Source organism: Zootoca vivipara, chromosome 3 (assembly GCF_965207765.1).
Source record: "Zootoca vivipara chromosome 3, rZooViv2.hap1.1, whole genome shotgun sequence".
NCBI lineage: Eukaryota > Metazoa > Chordata > Lepidosauria > Squamata > Lacertidae > Zootoca > Zootoca vivipara.
The window spans coordinates 88,707,760-88,728,926 of NC_142586.1; the positions used below are offsets into that span (position 1 = coordinate 88,707,760).

Genomic DNA, 21,167 nt, shown 5'->3' on the forward strand with positions numbered 1-21,167 from the left:
CTGGAGCATAATAAGCCCACTAATATCAACTAAGGACCCAGGTGGCGCTGTGGTTAAACCACTGAGCCTAGGGCTTGCTGATCAGAAGGTCGGCGGTTCGAATCCCTGTGACAGGGTGAGCTCCCGTTGCTTGGTCCCAGCTCCTGCCAACCTAGCAGTTCGAAAGCACGTCAAAATGCAAGTAGATAAATAGGAACCGCTACAGCGGGAAGGTAAACAGCATTTCCATGTGCTGCTCTGGTTTGCCAGAAGCGGCTTAGTCATGCTGGCCACATGACCTAGAAGCTGTACACCGGCTCCCTCGGCCAATAATGCGAGATGAGCGCGCAACCCCAGAGTCGGTCACGACTGGACCTAATGGTCAGGGGTCCCTTTATCTTTTTATCAACTAACACAGAGCTTTCCAAACTTTTCATGTTGGTGACACACTTTTGAGACATGCATCATTTCTTGACACAGTAATTCAGTTCTTCCAGCAAACTGGAGGTTAAACTAAGCCCTTTTTCCAGCCCCAGGAGGAGCGCAGGGAGCATTCATGTGACACACCTACAGACTGCAGCAGACCCATGTTGTGACACACAGTTTGGAAAGCTCTGAACTAACAACTTATGACACTCTTCCCCAAACCTGGTGCCCATCACATGCTAGACTACAACTTCCATCAGCCACAGCGATCACAGCCACAGCGACCACATATGTTTTGGAATAAGACTCCTTTACCACACACACACACACCACCTTTATTGGCATATAATCTTTTACCATTGTAAAGGGTGATGGGAGTCGTAATCCAAAACATATGGAAGGCTTTAGGCTGGGGGCGGGGGGGGGGGAGAGGCTAGCCTGCATGATGCAAATACAAGTTTTAAGGCTTGTAGGCAATGCTAGGCAAAGTCTTGCTGGTCATTAAGAACTTGACCTTCATGTAACTTATGTGGTATAATAAACTCTATAAATTAAGCAATTCATACACATTTTCTTAAAATAACCTTGATGGATTGATTCCCCCCCCCCAATATGTTTGGAGTTTTTGGTGTCTCCTGTGTTTCTTCTGTACATCACACAGTCTGTGTTTACCTTTGAACTGCCAGGTAAACCATTAAGTAGCATGAAGATTTTGATTGTTGGAAAACTGTCGAAGAACAAGGATGAAATCAAGTCTGTCATTGAGGAACTTGGGGGAAAGGTGACGGCTACTGTGAACAAAGCTGATCTGTGCATCAGCTCACAAAGTGAGTAATGCTCTTAATGGGTGGCGTTAAGAAACAGGAAGACTCCCAGTAGGAGAAAAGTGTGAAGTTAGATGAGGTAACTAGTTAATATGAAAAGAAGAAGTACAGTGCAGTCTAGGACTGGGCAGTAGATCCATATATTGTTAGAAACCAGTTTGAAGCCCCTATCGTGATAACGGTTTCATAATTTTTGACCTGGCAATATATTGCGAATCACAATGTGTGTGGTAAAAGTAAAGGGCCCCTGACCATCAGGTCCAGTCGTGTCTGACTCTGGGATTGCAGCGCTCATCTCGCTCTATAGGCCGAGGGAGCCGGCGTTTGTCCACAGACAGCTTCCGGGTCATGTGGCCAGCATGACAAAGCTGCTTCTGGCGAACCAGAGCAGCGCACGGAAACGCCATTTACCTTCCCGCCGGAGCAGTCCCTATTTATCTACTTGCACTTTGATGTGCTTTCAAACTGCTAGGTGGGCAGGAGCTGGGACCGAGCAACGGGAGCTCACCCCGATGCAGGGATTCAAACCGCCAACCTTCTGATCAGCAAGCCCTAGACTCTGTGGTTTAACTCACAGCGCCACCTGGGTCCCTAATGTGTGTGGTACTTTGTGTGCAAAAATCACAATGTGGGAAAAACCGTGAAGCCAGCCAATATAGTGCCATCCTTATTTCAGACATTGTGATATATCAGTATATCACAGCGTTAAGCTGGTGATATCACGTAGAAAACCAGATAACTTCCAGCCCTAGTACAGGCATTGGGGTGTTATTGTGGTGCCACCTACCCTTTGAAACTCCCTCCTATTACATATCAGATGAGCACCTCTTACTGTCTTTTTGGTGCCTAGTAATATCCACCCTTTTCCAACAAGCCTCTTGAGCAGAGAATCTTATGCTAGTCAGTATCTGCGTTGGGTTTGAAAGGGGCTTTTATATGTTTTATGGTTGTTGTGTGCTATCAATGTCTTTGTTGGTAATCGTTCCGGGATGTTTTGTGGGAAGTGGTTTGTCAGTTAAATTAAAATAACCTGCATGCGCAAGAAAACCTCAAGAACAATGACACACGGCGTCCTCTTGCTTCCCTTTTCCAGAGGAAGTTGAGAAAATGAACAAGAAAATGGAAGAAGTGAAGGAGGCCCAGGTCCGTGTTGTCTCTGAGGAATTTCTCCAGGATGTGCAGTCCTCCAGCAAGGGGTTTCAGGAGGTGCTTTCGCTTCATGCTCTTTCTCCCTGGGGCACTGAAGTTAAGCAGGAGCACGAAACAATTCCCGTGGGAGGAAAACCCAGTGGACAGTCAAACACGAAAAGTACTGGGAAGATCAAGGAAGAACAAGGTGAAAAACCCATGGGGCTCACATTTTTTATCATTGTCGTTCTTGGCATTTGTTGCATTCAGGGTAGACCTCCTAGCGGCCAGTTTTGGGGTTCACTCCTGAAATTAAGGAGGCGATTAGTGGAGGGAAGGCTTAGAATCACAGAACTGTGGAGCTGGAATTTACAACACTATAAAATACAACTTAATACTGCATCTCTCCCTCCCCTGATCCAGGAACGAGCAAATTGGAAAAGAAGATGAAGCTGACAGTTAAAGGAGGTGCTGCTGTGGATCCTGATTCAGGTGAGCATTTCTACATCTACTTTAGGGTTGCCAGAAGCAAGAGGCGACAGGACTCCTGCACTTTTGCACCTTGAATAGTTGTCCAGAAGAGGGAATTTCAGCAAGTGCAGATTGCATAGTAAGCTGAAATTCCCTCTTTACAACTTCTAAAAGGGTGCAGGCACCCTGTCCTTTTACGGGTTGGGGACAGGTTGTAGAACACCATAAGTAAATAAATTCCCCGTGTTGAGAAACCCCTTTGAAATGCCTCTCTGTGTGCTTCAGGGAAAAGGGGGGGGGGAGGTATTTCAGCACCTCTATGCTGTGTGTCTTGTGTTCAAGTTAAAACAACAATTTGGATAAAGGTCAAATGCGTTTCCCCGTGCCCCTGGTTGACTGCCTCTTTTTACAGGCTTGGAAGATTCTGCTCACGTCTTTGAAAAAGGTGGCAAAATCTTCAGTGCCACTCTTGGGCTGGTAGATATTGTTAAAGGAACGAATTCGTATTACAAGCTTCAGCTGTTGGAAGATGATCGAGAAATCAGGTTTGCTTTTCTCCCTCCTTTCCCAAATAGAATGTGTGCTGCAATTTTTTTTCTCCTGCTTGCCTCCTCTGTTTAAATCATTTTTTGTGAGACTTCCACAAAAGATAGACCTTTGGTCTGATCCAGCAGGGGGGGTTCTTAAGTTCTCTATGCACTTACCTTGGAGTAGATGCTATTGAACTAGGTGGTTCCCTCTGCTGATACTTGCATAGGGCAGCACCCTTAGCCCTGTCTCCTTTGAAGATATAACAGAGTTATTTTATGGCATAGACTCTCAGGGACTTATATGCAAACGCAAGAGTTACAGTCTGTGCCATTTATGTTTGAAGTTTAATAAAAAGGTTTTTGTCTTACTGTTGGGTTTAAACTGGCACAGCAAAGTCAGGAGGACCCCCTATTGCTGCTCTTGTGAATTGATTGATCAAAGTGTTCCTATCCTATCTTTCAGGCCCTCATCATTTGGGCTGGAAGGAGCAAGGCAGCTCGCAAGAACAGGTTAAAAAAACCGTAAAACAAAATGGAGAGCCAGAAACCTGAATCAACTAAACCTTAAATCCCAGCAGCAAGGGGAAATGGTCACTATCCTTTTTTAATTTACTTTTGACTTTGCTGGGAATGTCAGACTTTATTTTCTGCCCAGAAAAAAACTGTTTAGTTTCCTTACCTTCAAACCCCTTTGTAGACAATCTTATCTGTCTTGAGTGACATCAAGGAAACCTATCAATCAAGATTAGATTGTCCCTTCCTTTGTTCAGCATCTGCCTTTGTTGCTACACTTGATCAAAAGCTGTGTACAGTTCAAAGTGTGCTGTTTGAGTTCTGAAGAAACTCTTATGCTGGAAATATCTCTGCGCCTGCCAGGATGTTAAGAGATGATGGGAGTTGTGGTCCAGCAATATATGGAGAAAGCCAGCTAGATTGATTCCACCTGCCATTTTCTCCCCTTTCCCTTTGAATTTAGATACTGGGTATTCCGCTCTTGGGGCCGTGTTGGCACAGTCATTGGAAGCAACAAGCTAGAGCAGATGCCATCGAAAGAAGAAGCCATTGAGCACTTCCTGAATCTGTATGAAGAAAAGACGGGCAACTCGTGGCATTCTAAGAATTTCACTAAATATCCCAAAAAATTCTATCCTCTGGAAATAGACTATGGGCAGGTAACTTGGGTGATCCTGTTTAAAAAGAGAAAATCACAACTGTATCAAAGACCATGCAAGCAGGAAATACTTATGATTATTTGGGAGAAGTCCAAACAGCAGGTTTTTAACACCTGTGTGTGTGTGTGTGTGTGTGTGTGTGTGTGTGTGAACTTCCATCTAAAATTAAACATATTAGTTGATATAATCCCCCCCATTCTTGAAATAGGTACCCGCACACAATTTATAAAAAAAATAATTTTTAAAAAAGCAGCTTCAGATGTTGCAAGGGCAGTGAGGTCCTCAGACAGCTGTGTAATGGACAGGGTATTCATCATTCCAGGCTGGAAGTAGAAGTCTCTTGGCAATCATAAGGGCTTGCAACATTCACTGTTGTTGACCTATTGTTAATCCCATGCTATAGAAATATAGCTTTAAAATATATGACACCTGCAAATATCAATGATTTTGCTATATACACACAGACAAGAGCTTAAGACAACAGCAATAATAATAATATGCAAATGTTCTAGCTCTGGACTTGAATTTCCCAAGCATTGGGGGGGGCGGAGATTGCCCAGGATTTTAACTGATTTTATATCTACTGCTTTTTGTATTTTGTATTTTTACTGTTGCTGCGATAACTGCTTTTGTTTCTGAAGTTTTTGATCTGTTTTGTATTTGTTTTATGGTTCTCTTTTGTAGGCTACCTTGGAAATCTAGATTAATAAAATTACGTTGTATTTTTAAAAGGAACCCTTGATTTTTGGGAAATTAATTGGACACAACTGGAACTCAATTTTATTTCTTTTACAGAATTTTTGTATTGAACCAGTTGATTCAAAACACAGTGTTAAGATTTTGGCTTAAATGCTTTTGGGGGGGGTTGGAAATGCCTGAGCTATAAGATCACTAGAAAACTGCATGAACATCTTCAACTTGGAGTATTTAATCAGAATCCATTTTTGCTTCTGAATCTCTGCACGTGTAGACAGATATTGGTGGTCTTTTCCCCCCTCCTTAGGATGAAGAAGCCGTGAAGAAGCTGACCGTGAGTGCAGGAACCAAATCCAAGCTTCCTAAGGCAGTCCAGGACCTTATCAAGATGATATTTGATGTGGAAAGCATGAAGAAAGCCATGGTGGAATTTGAGGTTACTAAGCATCCTTGGCTTAACCCCTTGTCGTTCTCCCTTTTGTTCACTGTGTGATAATGGCAGCAGTGCGTTCTTAACACTAGCCGTTTTCCCATGAGGTTCAGTATTCAGTGGTGGCGGCACTCAATAATGAGAACGTCCCCCACATGAAACTGAGGTGATACAGCACTTACAGCATCTTCAGAGTGCGATGCTCTTAAATAGACCTGTAAACAGATAACTCTGACACGTAAAAAAACAAAAAGTTTATCTGTTCTACTTCAAGACATCGAGCTTTTCAATAAGCAGTCTCTGAACGTTTTCACATAACAACAAGTCTCACGTTAATTCCTTCCATTTATCTCATTGCCAGATTGACCTCCAGAAGATGCCTTTGGGGAAGCTAAGCAAGAGGCAGATCCAGAGTGCATACACCATCCTTAATGAGGTGCATCAGGTGAGGATGAAATAAAAGGCACCTTTGGAATGGTTGAGGGAACTCTTGAATTCTTAGCGCTTCTCCCTTCCCAAAAATTGCACTTCTTTTTTTCCTAAACCTCCCTTTTCATAAAGGTAAGATGAAGAGTCTTTGTTATATAGTGAAAGGGTTGCTCTATTCTTTTTCTCTTGCTTTTTGTTCATCAGAATGGCTGTACCAGAAGGGTGTGATTTGATTATGTGATTACTGTTGGTAAATTCAGTTCCACCTTAAGCATAATACCTTAAGAGTTAGACATGTTCCTGAGATAGTGTGTCACATGTCTGTGCTTTTCCGTTTTGTGTGCTGTAGTTGCTGTATGAGTTGAGGAGGAGTATAGGAGGAGAAGCACTGCTCTCTCTCTCTTCCGAGTGTTTTAAGATGCTGTAAATAAAACTGCTTATGGAAATACAAGCTGTCTCTCATCTGCCTCATCTTCTCCGCTAACCCTGCGTGGATAAGCTCTGCTAATTGCGTGCCCAGGCTACTGCGGTCCCTGGGTCGTGTTCCGTTTGAGACACCAGCTCCAGGAGGGAGAGAAGAAGGGGGGCTGTTGGCTTCCCAGTTTCGGTGACTGTCTCAGCTGAGGCGGTACTGAAGCCTTTGAAATGTATGGCTTGGCATTCCATTTAAGTCAAGCTAGACTGACAGCTTTTATGAACTCTCTTGTTCAATTCGGTGGGGCTGCGCTGTCAGCTAGTTTGGCCTAAAATTACTGTAGGAAGAGTTCTTCAAAGTCCTAAGCAAGCATTTTTTTAAAAAAATATATTTTATTAATTTTCCAATTAAAACCAATTATATCACATTCATTATTTCAAATTATACACATATATATATCAATCAAACCGAATGTTATGCCAAATCATCTAAAGAATTTTTTATTTGGGTTCCCATGCTTCAAGAAATTGGGGATTCCTCGCAACCGTCCACTGCCGTCTTTTTTCTAAAGTTCAAATCGTCCTCCAAGTTCATAATAATCCAGATCTTCCCCTTACAGTCACATAGATGTTTTCCACTTTCAACCGATTGTTTCCCAGCTGCTGAGATAAATATCAAACAAGGTTTCACAAATGTTCTTTCTCCTGTGTGGGTTAATCAGTCCAGCCTCCCCATAAATCTTCTTAGTCTGTAGCTCCCTGTTGCGTCGAAGCAGCGCCATCTTAAAAAGCTCAAATCACTTTCGTTTTCTCTCATAACCATGAAGATTAACGATCTTTATAAAATTTACAGCTTTTCCAGGCAGAAGACCCAAACATCAAACCATAAACTCTTGGTAAATTAATGGATCTCCCTGCCCTATAGCTGAACTTAGCTTCAGGTCGCTGCTCCAATTCAAAGTGCGTCACAGCTCATAAATCCTCTGAACGCGTCCAGGACTCCTTCCGTCCGACTAGGGGGGGGGGGCTTTTCTCATCGGCAACTCCACATCTTTAAAAAATATGCTCAGTAACAACAGTTTATAAAGTTCAACTCACACAGTCTTTTGCTTCTCTTTCACTCCAAACAAGCCAGGACATCGCGTCTGGGAAGGTACGAAGTAACTCATATGAAGAAAAATAAAACTCCATTCCCTTATCGCTCCGTCCCCATCAATCCTTCTTCCAGATGATATACAGCCTTTAACTCCTCTCCCTCAGCAGCATAGATTTCTCAGCAGTAAACAGCGCTTCTTCCCCTCCTTCTGAAGTATGTCCATAGATTTAAGCCTAATTATCTTCTTTAACCATGGAAATCCCCGCCATGCAGATTAGCGTCCGGGAGTCCTGGCCCTCGTAAGTGCTTTTCAGCCCAAGCTCCCCCCACTCCATAAACAGTCGGAGTGGGTCTGGGGGCATCGCGGGCCAGCGGCCCCTCTCCGTAACCCCCGGAGAGGGTAGGGGGTTGCCATTTACTCCCCTAGCAACCGCCAAATTCCTTACGAAGGTCAGAGGGATGGAAAACAGGTCCGCCATTCCTGCCGGCGGAAACCGGAACCTCAAAGTCCTAAGCAAGCATTTTAAGAGTTCATGCTTGCTGTTTTAAAATAAATGTAAGACAGATTCAAATAAATGTAACTGTCTTTTAGGGCGTGTTTAAAACTATTAACTTGATGTGATGGATTTGTGAACAAGATTGAATTGACATGAAAATAAATGGAAGAGCTGATTTTACAGAAGTGTTGGTTTTCTAAAAACTTGTTCTTGCTAAAGTTATAAATGTGTGACCTTAGCTAAGCCTAGCTTTTTATAAGTGAAGTAACTCAGGTACACATTTTTGCTGATTTTTATTATGTTGCTTTTCCTTTTTATGTAGGCAGTTTCTGATGGTGGCACCGATTCACAGATACTGGATCTTTCCAACCGCTTCTACACTCTGATCCCCCATGACTTTGGGATGAAGAAGCCTCCTCTTTTAAATAATCTAGATTACATTAAGGTATTGATGGGGAACCTCTGGCGCAAATGGCAGCATTTAGTTTTGACAGCTGGCCCTTAAAGCACAGAAATAAAATAAATTGTGTACCAACTCCTAGAGCAGAGATGGGCAGTCTTCAACCTTCAGGCTGATTTCAGGTGGTTGGAGGGAAGCCCAGAAGGTAGATACATATTAGGGGACGTAAATGGACAGAGGGGGAGACAATGGATGGAGCAATGGAAGGGGGGGGGAATCTCTGAATGTTATAAGTTCAGACATCAGGCGAGAGTGAACTGCCCCTTCACCAGAGGCCCACTGAGCAGAGGGTAAAAGAGAGATCAGCATAGCACAATAATAATAATATAATAATTTATTATTTATACCCAGCCCGTCTGGCTGGGCTTCCCCAGCCACTCTGGGTGGCTCACAACAGAATATTAAAAACACAGTAAAACATCAAACATTAAAAACTTCCCTAAACAGGGCTGCCTTCAGGCGTCTTCTAAAAGTCTGATAGTTGTTTATTTCCTTGACATCTGATGGGAGGGCATTCCACAGGGCGGGCACCACTACCAAGAAGGCCCTCTGCCTGGTTCCCTGTAACCTCCCTTCTCGCAGTGAGGGAATGACCAGAAGGGCCTCAAAGCTGGACCTCAGTGTCCAGGCTGAATGATGGGGGTAGAGTTGCTCCTTCAGGGATACTGGGCTGAGGCCGTTTGGGGCTTTAAAGGTCAGCACCAACACTTTGAATTGTGCTTGGAGAGAGCAGAGTGTTGGAATTGAACCAGAGAGATTTGGGTTCATATCCTTGCTCTGCCTTAAAACTTACTGGGTGACCTATCACTATCCCTCAACTTAATCAACCTCATGGATTGTTTTTTTTTGGGGGGGGGGAATGAGTGGAAGGGGAGGAACCATGATAACAGGCTTAAATCTGGGACAACACTTTTACTGTTAACAGGAAGTTGGTGCTGACCTTGTATCTGACTTCCTTAGTAGCAATGTGACGTGTAGATCCCCACACAATCTATTGGGCTAAGTTAGGCATCCCCAAACTGCGGCCCTCCAGATGTTTTGGCCTACAACTCCCAGGATCCCTAGCTAACAGGACCAGTGGTCGGGGAAGATGGGAATTGTAGTCCAAAACATTTGGAGGGCCGAAGTTTGGGGATGCCTGGGCTAAGTCCTTAGGCCATGAAATGTGTTTGCTGCCAAGAATAACCGCATCTTCTTGTTTTATCAAGTCCAAAGTGGAGATGTTGGACAATCTGCTTGACATTGAGGTCGCCTACAGCCTACTCAGAAGTGGGGGTCAGGATGGGGATAAAGATCCAATAGATGTGAACTATGAAAAGCTCAAAACAGATATCAAGGTAAGATATCATGGCACAGAATCAAGGCTGTTGTATATCTCAGAAGGGTTGTTTCTCAACACAAGCTGAAGACACCCACCCAGAGTTCACAGGCAGGTTTGGATGGCTATACCTACAAAGCACATTTTGTTATTTGCTTGGAGATAGGGGACACAATTTCAATCTGGATTCGACTTATTCCCAGGGTGCTTCAAAGACACCTCTAGGGTCAGGCCTTCCATCTGTGCCTTGGCTGTCTCTTTCTGAACCCCTATTTAAAAGGAGTTAGGTTTATGAGGAAGAGCTGGAAGAGCACCAAAGCCGGATTTCCTGCCTTAGGAAAAGTGGTCCCTTCTGCAGTCTAGTCTTTGCCACTCCCTGGGTGCCACTCAGCTGGGCTTTCAGGATCAACCACAGGATATCTCTTGAGAACATGTCCTAACCCAGAACTTCTTAAACCAGTATTTTTTTCTTGCCATTGTCCCTTTTCAAACTAAGGCCAAACCTCCGGCTCAATAGGAACATGAAGTCATTAAATTGTGCAATACTTTTAATGGCCTAATGTGTTCTTAGCATTCTCTTCACTTCCAAGTTTTCAATATTTCTGCCCTTTGCCTTCCTTCAAAGGTAGTAGATAAAGATTCAGAAGAAGCGAAGATCCTAAAGCAGTATGTTAAGAATACCCATGCAAGCACCCACAACGCGTATGACTTGAAAGTCATGGAGGTAGGTTCTGACTGGGGATCGGGGGGAAATTGTTTAAATTCCGAACCGGTCATTTTACTTGTTTTCTTATGTGTTAATTTACGCATGATGCTAAGTACCCAACTAACCTTTGTGTAGAATAGTATTCCATATGCGAAAACCTATAGTAAAGGAATACAAGCTCTTCTGTGAGTGAGGCTGTTGCTCAGTATATGTGTATATACCCTGGGACCTTTGGGTGAAGGTTGGGAAATAAATACCGTGTTTCTCATATTTTAAGTCATCCCTACAAAATAAGCCATGGCAGGATTTTCCTGAGTTGAAGAAATATAAGACATACCCCCAAAATAAGCCGTAGTGGTGGGAGCAGGTGTGGATGGCGCCATGGAAGAGGAAGATGCCTGTCAGCGCCCGGAACCGGATGCTGCTGCCCCTCCAAAATGCCCAGCAGCATGCACCGCGCCAAGCGCTGACCCATCGGCGGGACTGGCAAGAGCCTCAGCGCGTGCTGCTCCAAGCTCCAACCCGGCGGCGGGACGCAGCAACAACAACAAAAAACACCCGGCCGAGCCTTCAATGGCCGCCGCGGCTGCCACTCGCTGGTCCCTCCCGGAGCTCCTTTGCGAAGAGGCTGCCCCACCGGAGCTTTGAACTGCTGCGCGCGGAGGCAGCAGCGGCGGTGAGTCTCGCTGGGAGCTCAGCGCCAAGCAGGAGCGAGTGAAAAAAGCCCCGAGCTTGAGCGCGCTGCGGCTCTTGCTGCGTCCCGCTTATTTTCTTGAGTACAGATAATTATAAGACGTGTCTTATAATATGAGAAACATGGTACCAGTTGAAATGCCAGTTGCTGGGGAGCAAGAGGAGGTCTCGATGTCTTGCTTGTGAGCTTCACATAGGCATCTGGGTGTTGGCTGTAGGAGAAGAATGCTGGCCTAGAAAATCCGGACAGGAAAGTTGTGGCTTTTATTTTGTTTTGTTTTTGCAGATTAAGGATTGGGGACGGGATGGGCCATGGGATTGAGTCTTCTCTTTTCATATTCTTCTTTCTTATTCAATAGCCTGTCTGGGATTCCCCATTCCCAGGTCAGATGAAAACCCAGCCCATGCAACTGTCTCGTTCATTTTTGGTCAAACCCAAGTCTAAAGTATGGAAATTCAAACCTTCCAAGCCACTTTAACTCTTAGATGGCTGAAACGAAATGTGGCATTAAGCATTTCCATATCTCAAGCAATCTGGAAGATTTAATTTCCCCAGAGAATTCTGAATTTAACATTTTGTGTATAACTTGTGCTGGCAAGGCCCACATGTGTGCTGTGTTTGTGGCCTGTTCCGCATGACGTGCTAAGCTGAACATGGGTTCAGCGAGACCACGAGGGCACATGGACATCTGGACAGGAACTTGCAGCTGCTTTGCTCCTCCCTGGTCCTTTCTGCTGCCTTTCAAGGCTTGGCCAAGTGTATCATCCAAATCAGGCTCATAGTTAAGCTCCCTCCTCACTAGCCACAAACTGTAACCAAAACAACCAGCATGGAAAAGCTGTAGTTCGGTGGTAACAACCAGCCTTGCATGCACAAGGCCCCAAGTCCAATCCCTGGCGTTTCCATGTGAGGCTGGGAGAGACCATTGTCTGAAAAGCTTCCCCTAGTTAGCATAGACAGTACTGAGCTAGGTGGACCGATAGTCTTTATGTAAGGCAGTTTCTGAAATGATTTTTCAGAAATCACATGATGTATGGTTCATTCCCTCTCTTCTCTACACCCCTTCCAAAGATTTTCAAGATTGAGCGGGAAGGAGAAGTTCAGCGTTATAGGCCCTTCCAGGAGTTACACAACCGTCAGTTGCTCTGGCACGGTTCTCGCACAACCAACTACGCTGGCATCTTGTCGCAGGGTCTCCGAATAGCTCCTCCTGAAGCTCCTGTGGTATGTACAAGGCTAGTTTGTTAGTATATTGCATGTAGAAACAGAGCTTTTAATCCTCTCCACCACCACCACCACCCCAAAAAACCCTTTTGGTTTCTATGTACAATAGAAAGAAAGAAGTGTGTCCTGCAACAAAATGTTGCCACGTGGGGAGTTCCTGTTCAATGCCTTCCTCCAGTGGATACTCCCAGAATTCCACTCCCACCTATTTTCAAGGCTTTTTTTCTCCCAACAATCAGTCAGTATTCCGTGGCTACTGAGCACATGCAGTCCACACTGGGCTGTATGGGGGTAGCCAGTGTGCTGTCTTCTAGATGCTGCTGAACTGCAACAGTCCATGAGAAAATCACAAAAAAGCGAGAAATACAGCAAATACATCCCAGATATCAGGCTGCTTTAAAAAGTGCAAGTGTCCAAGGGAATCGAGCAGACATACTAATTATTAGACATACTAATAAGTGTCTGTCAAGCATAGTAGGAAGAATTTAAAGACGGCTCCCTATACATCAGAATTGAATCATAGAATTGCAGAGTTGGAAGGGGCCCCAAGGGTCCCTCCTTCAATGCAGGAATCTCGGCTGGAGCATCCATCGTTGAGGAAGGCCTTTACAATGAGGTTCTCATTCTCGCCCCATAAAACCAGTCCTTTGGGAATGGTGACCCGAGATCCATCACCACTGTAACCTGCAATTCAGTTCTATTCCTGCCTTCCCCAATCTGGTACCCTCCAACTGTTTTAGACTACAACTGCCTCAGTCCCAGCCAGTACAGCCAGTAGTCACGGAAGAGAAGGTGTTGTGGTTCAAGGCATCTGTAGGGTACCAAGTTGGGGAAAGTGGTTCTGCTCAGTTTGCCTAATTGTAGGGCTGCAAGAGACCGAAAGGCTACCCTTTGCAGTCCAGACCAAAGCAGACCACGGACCAGAGACCCAAATGACTAAATCAAGCAAGTGGGGTTGGATGCCACACAGGTGAATGCAAAAGGAAACAAAACAAAATGGTAAAACTTCTGTCAAAGATGATCTGGAAGAAAATCATTTCCTGCCTTCCAGTGTGGGAAATCTTGTCAGATGGCCAGGAACGAGCTACATGTCCACAGAGCTGTAGCCAGGTCCATTCCTGGCAGAGATTTCACATTACATAAAATAATAATAATTAATAGTATATTATTTATACCCCACCCATCTGGCTGGGTTTCCCCAGCCACTCTGGGCGGCTTCCAACAAAAGATTAAAAATACATTAAAACATCAGACATTAAACAGGGCTGCCTTCAGATATCCTCTAAACATCAGATTATTTCTTTGACATCTGATGGGAGAGCGGGCACTACCGAGAACACCCTCTGCCTGGTTCCCTGTAACTTTGCTTCTCGCAGTGAGGGAACCGCCAGAAGGCCCTCGGCGCTGGACCTCAGTGTCCAGGCAGAACGATGGGGGTGGAGACACTCCTTCAGGTATAATATCCTTATATTGTGAAACTAGGTTTCACAAAACAGGAAGTTGCAGTCTGTCCTCAATTCCTCTGTTTTCTCACTAAACTTCTCTGATGAGTTGATTTCTGGCTGTTAAACTACCGCCATCTTTTCCTTCTAGACTGGCTACATGTTTGGTAAAGGTATCTACTTTGCTGATATGGTGTCCAAGAGTGCCAACTATTGCCACACCTCTCAGACTGACCCAATTGGCTTACTCTTGCTGGGAGAAGTTGCCCTTGGAAACATGTAAGTTGAGTGTGTTTAAGAGTACTTTTGCACCATGTATGATGATGCAACTCCTAACTTCAAAGTATCTTAAATCCAAATTTGGTATAAATGCTTGTGCTGCATTCATCAAATGGCAGGCTTTAAATCATGATGAATCTTATTAAAGGGTTGCATTCTGAAGTGGTGAAATCGTGCATCAGCTGACTCTGCAAACCACTGTTACAAACTGAAAAGGAAAGGCTTTTTCTTCGAACGTATTTGATGTTCTGCTCTAAGTCCTCCTCCTCTCTGTTTGCTAGGTATGAGCTGAAGAATGCATCCCACATAACCAAGCTGCCGAAAGGAAAACATAGTGTCAAAGGTAAAACCCCATTGGAAATGCTGCTACAAATGGGGACTCAAAGACTGCAAGCAAATTTGCCATAGTAGCCAAGGCTGGCCCTGGGCATTTGGCTAAATTCTTTCAGACTTGTTGGGAAAAGATCTGCAAACTGTTTGGTGACTTCTGTAGTTATTTTAGGTCAATATATATAATAGGTTTAAAAAACCCAAAAATATATTTACCAACAATTTTAGCTGAATAGCAAGTTATAAGATTGGAAATTCTAATGCATCAATGCCAACATGGTGCACTGCATATATCCTCAAAGCTGGATATGAGACATCTGGGTTGAAATCCCTTGCTCTGTCACAGAGCTCACTAAGTAGTTCTTTTGAGGGAATGTGGCCTTGAGATGCAAAAGACCCCACATCTCTCGTATATGCAAATAGAAACCCATTTCACAAAAAACTTGGATCTAGTAGCTATCTAGCAGAACTGGGTTGGCTGGATATATAATAATAATAATAATAATAATAATTTTATTTATACCCCACCCTTCCCGGTCAAGACCGGGCTCAGGGCGGCTAACAGCAAATAATATCAACACAAGTATAAAAGAAACAATTCAGTTAAAACGCAGATTAATACAATGTTAAAATTCAATTTTAAAATTAAAAATCTACAAATAAGATAAAACCATTATGAAATAAAACCTTAGGGGAGGGTAACCGTGGGGTCAGACTGTGTCAGTCTGAAGGCCAAATGGAACAGCTCTGTCTTGCAGGCCCCACGAAAAGATGACAAATCCCGCAGGGCCCTAGTCTCCTGGGACAGAGCATTCCACCAGGTCGGGGCCAGTACTGAGAAGGCCCTGGTCCTGGTCGAGGCCAGCCTAACCACCTTGTGACTCGGGATCTCCAATATGTTATTATTTGTGGACCTTAATGTCCTCTGTGGGTCATACCGGGAGAGGCGGTCCCGTAGGATAATAATATCCTGTTGTAAATCTTTGTGAGCAGTACTATAGGATTGGATCCAGACTTGGAATCAATAGGGCAAGTGACTTGTCCCATTGATTTCAGCGGGAACTATGTGGGAACTTGTACATAAAGTACCTGTCCCACCTTGCTAGTGCTCCTGAAGCAGTCAGGGCTGCTTTACAACGATCTAAAATCACAAAGCAATGAAACTATAAAGAATGTCACAGTAAAAACGCATAAAATTCACACACACAAAAAAAACATTTTCAGCACAATCCTAGCCATGTCTTCTCAGAAGTAAGCCATATTTACTTGAATGTGGCTTACTTCCAGGTAAACAGGATTAGGATTGCAACCGTAGTCTGGATCTAACAGGTAGTGCTTTTCCCAGTTTCACCTGAGCAAAGTACCATATATAGATTTCTTGACACTAAAGAAATGAGTGAATATTAGTCACGATTCATGTAAGTTCAAAGTCACTTAATGCATATGTGCATCTGTCAGCTGCAATTTTTGTTTGCTTTTGCTCCTATATAGGCTTGGGCAAAACGGCACCAGATCCCACAGCCACTACCTCTCTCAATGGTGTAGAAGTTCCTTTAGGCAATGGAATACCATCAGGAGTTAGCAATACCTGTCTTCTGTATAACGAGTATCCTTTGAACAGTATTTTTCTAGGATCGTGGAATCATAGAGTTGGAAGGGACCAGAAAGTGAGTCTAGTTTAGCCCCCTGACAATGCGGGAAATCCATTCCTACAGCATCCCTGATAGGGGATAATCACGGCCATAGAGCAGAGCTGGCCGGCCTGCCAGTGGCTGCTTTCGGACAATTGAATGCCACCATCAGAAAGGGATACTGACCTTGTAAGATCAGTATGAGACTGAATGTGAGTAATTTTATTCTGCAATTTGGAAAGCATGGCACCCAAAGCCCTTGATTTCCACAGGAGTCATGAAGCAAACCGGGAGTGAGGAGCACCCTCTCCTTTCACTAGTACTTAAGATTTTTTTTAAAAAACTGTTCTCGGTGGGTGTGCTTTGATTGCCCTCCAAGCTTGTCAGGGGCTACTGGGTGCGGGAGCGGGGCATTTGATCAATTGCACACTGATGTATTGCCGTTCTCTTCCTGGAAGAGATAGGGGCCTTGTTCCCTTCAGCCTTCACTTGATGGACAAGTAATCGACTCTACATAGAGCTCCTCCTGGTGACAGTTCAAAAGCTACCTTGTTAAAAAGCCAGCATCCTTTAGGATCGTAAGAAAACTGTTGTAGGCCGACAACAGTTGGTTCCTCTAGTTTACTATTGTCTACACCAGGAATAGACAACCTTGGCTCTCCAGATGTTTTGGAACTACAACTCCCATGATCCCTGACCACTGGCCCTGTTAGCTAGGGATCATGGGAGTTGTAGTTCCAAAACATCTGGAGAGCCTTTATCTTATTTGGGAGCTGGGTAATAAGGACCATAAAGTATCAGTGCTCCTGCAACTATGATGGCTGCTAGTTTGTATTCAGGCCCGTTTCAGATTGTTTTGATCTTTACAGGTGGAAATGTCCTGACCCAGCTTATTTAAGGGAACACTTCTCTCCCCACCCCAATCCCAAACTAAAAAAATATTTAGGAGTGATGCATCTCTGATCTCCATCCTTCAGTTTTATGTCAACCTGGAGTGAAACATCCTTGGCTATGGTGCCCCTTTATGGAGGCTTACTGGGCCTTTTCTCTCCTACAACTAGGCCGTTTTTCTCCTACAGTTTCCACGTACGTTTTTTTCTGGTAAAACTCATCTGTATTGCCAGACTTTGGGGAGTTGTTGCAATCTGCAATAAGGTTTCTAATTATTTTAATTTTCAGTTGAAATGTTTTTTTATTGTATATTTTGTATTCTTAAGCGTGTGCCACTGTGTGCTCTGATCAATATGACAAATTACATACACAGAAAAAATTTGTATCCAAGGAGAAGGGCAGAAGCCACCTATCAGGGGCTCCTTTCTGAAATTTTAAAGGTAAAGGTACCCCTGACCATTAGGTCCAGTCGCGGATGACTCTGGGGTTGCGGTTCTCATCTCGCTCTATAGGCCGAGGGAGCCAGCGTACAGCTTCCGGGTCATGTGGCTAGCATGAGTAAACTGCTTCTGGTGAACCAGAGCAGCGCACGGAAACTCCCTTTACCTACTTGCACTTTGACGTGCTTTCGAATTGCTAGGTGGGCAGGAGCAGGGACCGAACAACGGGAGCTCACCCCACTGCAGGGATTCGAACCACTGACCTTCTGATTGGTGAGCCCTAGGCTCAGTGGTTTAGAGCACAGCGCAACCCGCGTCCCATTAGAATTTTAGAAGGGTCCAAACAGTGGTTTGTATGTGTGTGTGCCCCAGAATCTGACTGCATGGAAGAAACCAGTAACAAAGGTAAGTAAGAATGGTTTTCCCCATTGGTGCTGCAAACATTTAAGCATCCACCCAGCATTGATGTCCTTCACAAAACAATTTTTTAAAGAAAAAGTCTTAACTCATTGTTTCCTTCAGATATATTGTCTACGATACTGCTCAAGTTAATCTGAAGTATCTGCTAAAACTGAAGTTCAACTATAAGACATCCCTCTGGTGAACAAGTATTTTGGAAGAGATGTTAAAAGGATTTAATAATGCAAATCCCTTTGGGGAGTGTTTACTCCCGTTGCTGAGATGCAAGAAATAAGTTGCAGGGCTTTGCTGAATCTTTGTCAGCTTAGTAAGACTCCCCCCCCCCATGTGCAAAAGACATGTGCAAAAACACATGAAACTGAATACTGTACTATGAGATATGTTTGGGTTTTTTGATCTCCTCCCCAGCCCCTTCTTTTTGGCCAATTCTAGTATGAAGGCCATTCTGTGACTTTTAACTGACAGACCAAAAAACAAAATAGCCACACAAACACACCTTTGATTTTTGTCTTTTGTAAGTGAGGCAGGGAGGAGAAACTTAGAATTGTTTATAAATCTTTTTTGTTTTTGTTTTGTTTTTTACAAAATACCTTCCTTAGTTTTGATTATGAATAAATGTTAAACGTGTTTATTTTGAAGTAAAAATAAAAACTAATTTCATACTAAATATTTAAAGCTTCAGTTACTTTTCGTACAATCCTGTGATTTTGTGATGTAAAGGGGCCCCTGACCATCAGGTCCAGTCGTGTCCGACTCTGGGGTTGCGGCGCTCATCTCGCTCTATAGGCCGAGGGAGCCGGCGTTCGTCCGCAGACAGCTTCCGGGTCATGTGGCCAGCATGACAAAGCTGCTTCTGGCGAACCAGAGCAGCGCACGGAAATGCCGTTTACCTTCCTGCCGGAGCGGTCCCTATTTATCTACTTGCACTTTGATGTGCTTTCGAACTGCTAGGTGGGCAGGAGCTGGGACCGAGCAACAGGAGCTCACCCTGTTGCAGGGATTCAAACCGCCAGCCTTCTGATCAGCAAGCCCTAGACTCTGTGGTTTAACCCACAGCGTCGTGATAGACCAGGGCTAATGCCTCTGTAAATTAGCCATGATTCTATCCTGAACCAGCAGCAGTCAGTAGCACAACAGCAGCTGTAGAAACGAAAGCAAATGTGATTATGCTGCCTGCAACTCCAGTCAATGACAGTAATAATAGTTGATCAGTTGTATTCCCCCCCCCCCCCCCCCCGGCTTTCTTCTAACAGAATTGAAGGTAGTATTGCATGGCGTTCCCACTGGGCACTGATGAGGCCTGGTGATCTTGTCTTCAGCATGTGCGGCTTCCAATCAATGTGTCTCAACAGCTAAGTAACCCCTTGACATTTCCCAACTCCAATACTCCCAATACCCCTTCCACCATCCACTTACCAGGCAGCCAGAAAGACAACACCTCTCCTTGCCCAAGCTGTCATGAAACCAGAACCTCCACAGAGCAACCATCTGACCATGTAGCCATAGCAGCTTTCTAGTCATGCAGAGCCTTGCCATATCCACCCATTGCATACATGGGAGACTCTACCCTAAATCTGAATGGTAGTTCAGTCTTTGGATTCCAAGATGTTTGATTCCTAGGACTAAGGAGGACGAAAAAACATATAAACCTGCAAATTCAGCATATTAGCCAGTGACTGGCCTGTGCACCAATAGCCTCACTTGAGTAGCATATTGCTCATCTTACCCAGCCCTTCTTCCAATGCAGTCTTGTAAAGTGTGCACATAGGTACAAATTTTTCATTAGGATAAGTGCCTCTGTCTGCTGGCTATTGACCCATGTTATATACACGGTGATTCATAGTGAAGTATAGTTTCCAGATGCTGTAAAACAGTAACAGGTGACGACACGGACCACAACTGCGAACCTGAGGTAGATACACTCATAAAGTTTGTGTTCCACTACTGAGGGAAGTGCCGTATGCGATGGTGCATGTGTCACATGACTTGTCAGGCAAAATGGCTGCGTCTGCAGTGGACAAGGTGTGTTCTTGAATAGACCAGAACAGAATCTGTAACTTGTGCAACTGCATTTTTTAATCACGATTTTTTTGGGGGGGGGACCTCCAAGCAAAAAATGTATCTGGGACTGTTTCTAAAAAAACTTTAAATATTCCCCTACAATTCTGTTACAGGTACATTCTTTTTTTATACAGTTGAAACTGTACAGTACTTCATAATGAATTACCCTGTATAATCTTCCTCTTCATTCAACATGGTTCGCCTATTGGATTTACAGTATTTTCACAACAGTAACGGAAGCAGAGAGCCAGAGGACATTGAACAGCTGTGATCTTATCCTTGCCTACGCTTTAGGTTATCATTATTAAAGACTGGAAAAGCCACCACTATCTGCAAATAAGCCAACTTTCAACAAGTGATAAGTCTATGTACGCTGTAAGGCATGACTGCATTCTAGTGGGCTATATTTCTGATGTGATGGCAAATGGTGATAGCATTTGGATACCACACCTTTATCAGTATGACCAGCAGAGTAGTGCAGCACCGGCAGAGTAGTCCATCAAAGCTTCAGAGTCTTCTCCAGTTGTCAGCCTTTCCAGAATTGACGGTGAAGAAAACTCGTTGCCCACACAATTCAATGTAAAGTGTTTTATTGGCTCAAGACACAATACAATCCAAACACACTATATACATATAGTTAAAAGATGCTGGTGCATCGTAAACTATGCTACCAAGTACAGTAACCTGCTCTTAGAGGCTAAACTAAAGAGATCCAAGTTTGGAGAGAGATCCACCACTTTCACCATTCACTACCAGGTTGCTGCATGCAGCCTTGGTGGAGGGTTGATTAGTCATGGCTGAGGCCTGTGGCCTTGGGCTGTTTCAAGAGGCCCACCACAACTGGCATCCTAACCCTCAACATTGGACATGGGGGAATGGTAACTGAAGACACAGGCTAAGCAGCTAGTGCAATTTCACACATATTTTCAAATTATACCAACATGAGCATCCCACTTGCCACTATTGGCTAGGCAGAAAAATTACATATCACAGGTGAGCTCTGTGGGAGGAGGGGTAATTTAGATTAGGGGGGAATGATACAGCAATATTGTGCTCGGAAACGTACTGGGAGCCAATGTAGATCTCTCAGGAAGGGTGTTATATGGTCCCGGCGGCCGCTCCCAGTCACTAGTTGGCTGCCGCATTCTGGATTAATTGCAGTTTCCAGGTCACCTTCAA

General features: G+C 44.2%; 1 protein-coding gene and 1 long non-coding RNA gene across 3 annotated transcripts in view; one reads left to right on the top strand and one right to left on the bottom strand.

Annotated features, from left to right (window-relative positions):
- Window positions 1-18,594, top strand: part of PARP1 (poly(ADP-ribose) polymerase 1) — a 38,795-nt gene extending 20,201 nt beyond the window's left edge. For both annotated transcript variants that reach the window (XM_060272969.2, XM_088666633.1), the window contains exons 9-23: window positions 1,092-1,232; window positions 2,323-2,565; window positions 2,781-2,849; window positions 3,241-3,373; window positions 4,335-4,530; window positions 5,534-5,662; window positions 6,018-6,101; window positions 8,415-8,537; window positions 9,761-9,889; window positions 10,496-10,594; window positions 12,342-12,494; window positions 14,088-14,215; window positions 14,497-14,558; window positions 16,037-16,151; window positions 18,030-18,594. In XM_060272969.2, the coding sequence (XP_060128952.1) occupies window positions 1,092-1,232; window positions 2,323-2,565; window positions 2,781-2,849; window positions 3,241-3,373; window positions 4,335-4,530; window positions 5,534-5,662; window positions 6,018-6,101; window positions 8,415-8,537; window positions 9,761-9,889; window positions 10,496-10,594; window positions 12,342-12,494; window positions 14,088-14,215; window positions 14,497-14,558; window positions 16,037-16,151; window positions 18,030-18,111 (1,886 nt within the window). In that variant the 3' untranslated portion in view covers window positions 18,112-18,594. The remainder of the gene's footprint in view (window positions 1-1,091; window positions 1,233-2,322; window positions 2,566-2,780; window positions 2,850-3,240; window positions 3,374-4,334; window positions 4,531-5,533; window positions 5,663-6,017; window positions 6,102-8,414; window positions 8,538-9,760; window positions 9,890-10,495; window positions 10,595-12,341; window positions 12,495-14,087; window positions 14,216-14,496; window positions 14,559-16,036; window positions 16,152-18,029) is intronic.
- LOC148686341 (uncharacterized) lies at window positions 6,985-7,667 on the bottom strand. The gene is made up of 2 exons (XR_015949122.1): window positions 7,598-7,667; window positions 6,985-7,159 (listed from the first exon to the last, which is right to left on the bottom strand). It is a non-coding gene; the product is annotated as an uncharacterized LOC148686341 (long non-coding RNA).
- Window positions 18,595-21,167: the final 2,573 nt, after the last annotated feature.